The sequence below is a fragment of the Chrysochloris asiatica genome, unplaced genomic scaffold (assembly GCF_000296735.1).
Source record: "Chrysochloris asiatica unplaced genomic scaffold, ChrAsi1.0 scaffold00017, whole genome shotgun sequence".
In the NCBI taxonomy this organism is placed as follows: Eukaryota; Metazoa; Chordata; class Mammalia; order Afrosoricida; family Chrysochloridae; genus Chrysochloris; species Chrysochloris asiatica.
The window spans coordinates 16,652,427-16,653,319 of record NW_006408535.1 but is presented as its reverse complement, the minus strand read 5'-3'; the positions used below and the strand labels follow the sequence as shown (position 1 = coordinate 16,653,319).

Below are 893 nucleotides of genomic sequence, written 5' to 3'. Positions count from 1 at the left end.
GTTTCCCATCCACAATGCAATCTATACAGAGTATCTATTCTTCATACCCTGTGTCTCTCCAAGGAGATTAATAAAGAACCATTTGAGAGTAAACATAGCATAGTGATTCAAAACATAAAAAAAGCAGGGGTGACATGAAAAAAGAGATGCTAGTAAACCTCAGGGCTGTTTCTCAAATGCCACAGTATTCAGTTTCTTCTGCGCTCCCTTCGATTTTTTCATCTAGTTTTCAGGACGTCCCTCTTGACTCCTGGCTCTCTCTGCCTCCCTGGCAAGTCTGTCTGCCCTCAAGGCCAGAGCCAGTCTCTCCCTTGCTTTCTTGACTTTCTGTGTCTGTCTCCTGATATCTACAGGAGTCACCAATTGCCCACTGAGAATATGTGAGAGACACATGCCCACACCTGGGATGATCTCTGCCACATTTGAGTACTGGACTGGAGTGGGTTCCGTGTAGGTTAATGGACCTACATCATTAACTGGACTACCTAGTGCAATTATTTGTGATGCATCTGAGAAGTCCAAAGTACTGAACAGCTCTCCTGTGGTGCTGCAGGCCTGGAGTCCTTGCAGTCGCCTGTATGTGCACACCCATTGGCACTTCTTCAACTTCGCCTCCCATTGATTGCATCGGACCTCATTGCCTGGGTGGGAAGTGATTCTGCTAACTGGCCTCTGGAAAATACAGCTGGTCAACCTTATGGGGATTTTAGAACTGGCACCAAATTTCCTCCTGGCCTCAGTTTCATGCTTACGCTTCCTCTTTGACGTCTGAACCATCATGTTTCTCTTGAGTTTCCCCAGAAAGGTCTGCCTAGGAGAGCAGGTCGATGCACGTTCATCCATGTTCTCAGAAATGTTCTGCTGACTACACTCTTGAGATGCAGAGGGCTTGT

The 893-nt window shown here is 46.8% G+C and overlaps 1 protein-coding gene across 1 annotated transcript; it reads right to left on the bottom strand.

The window, feature by feature from the left end:
• Positions 1-222: 222 nt before the first annotated feature.
• LOC102827833 (putative methyl-CpG-binding domain protein 3-like 3-like) lies at positions 223-843 on the bottom strand. The gene has a single exon (XM_006835503.1). The coding sequence runs from the start codon at positions 841-843 to the stop codon at positions 223-225; it is 621 nt and encodes a 206-aa protein (XP_006835566.1).
• Positions 844-893: the final 50 nt, after the last annotated feature.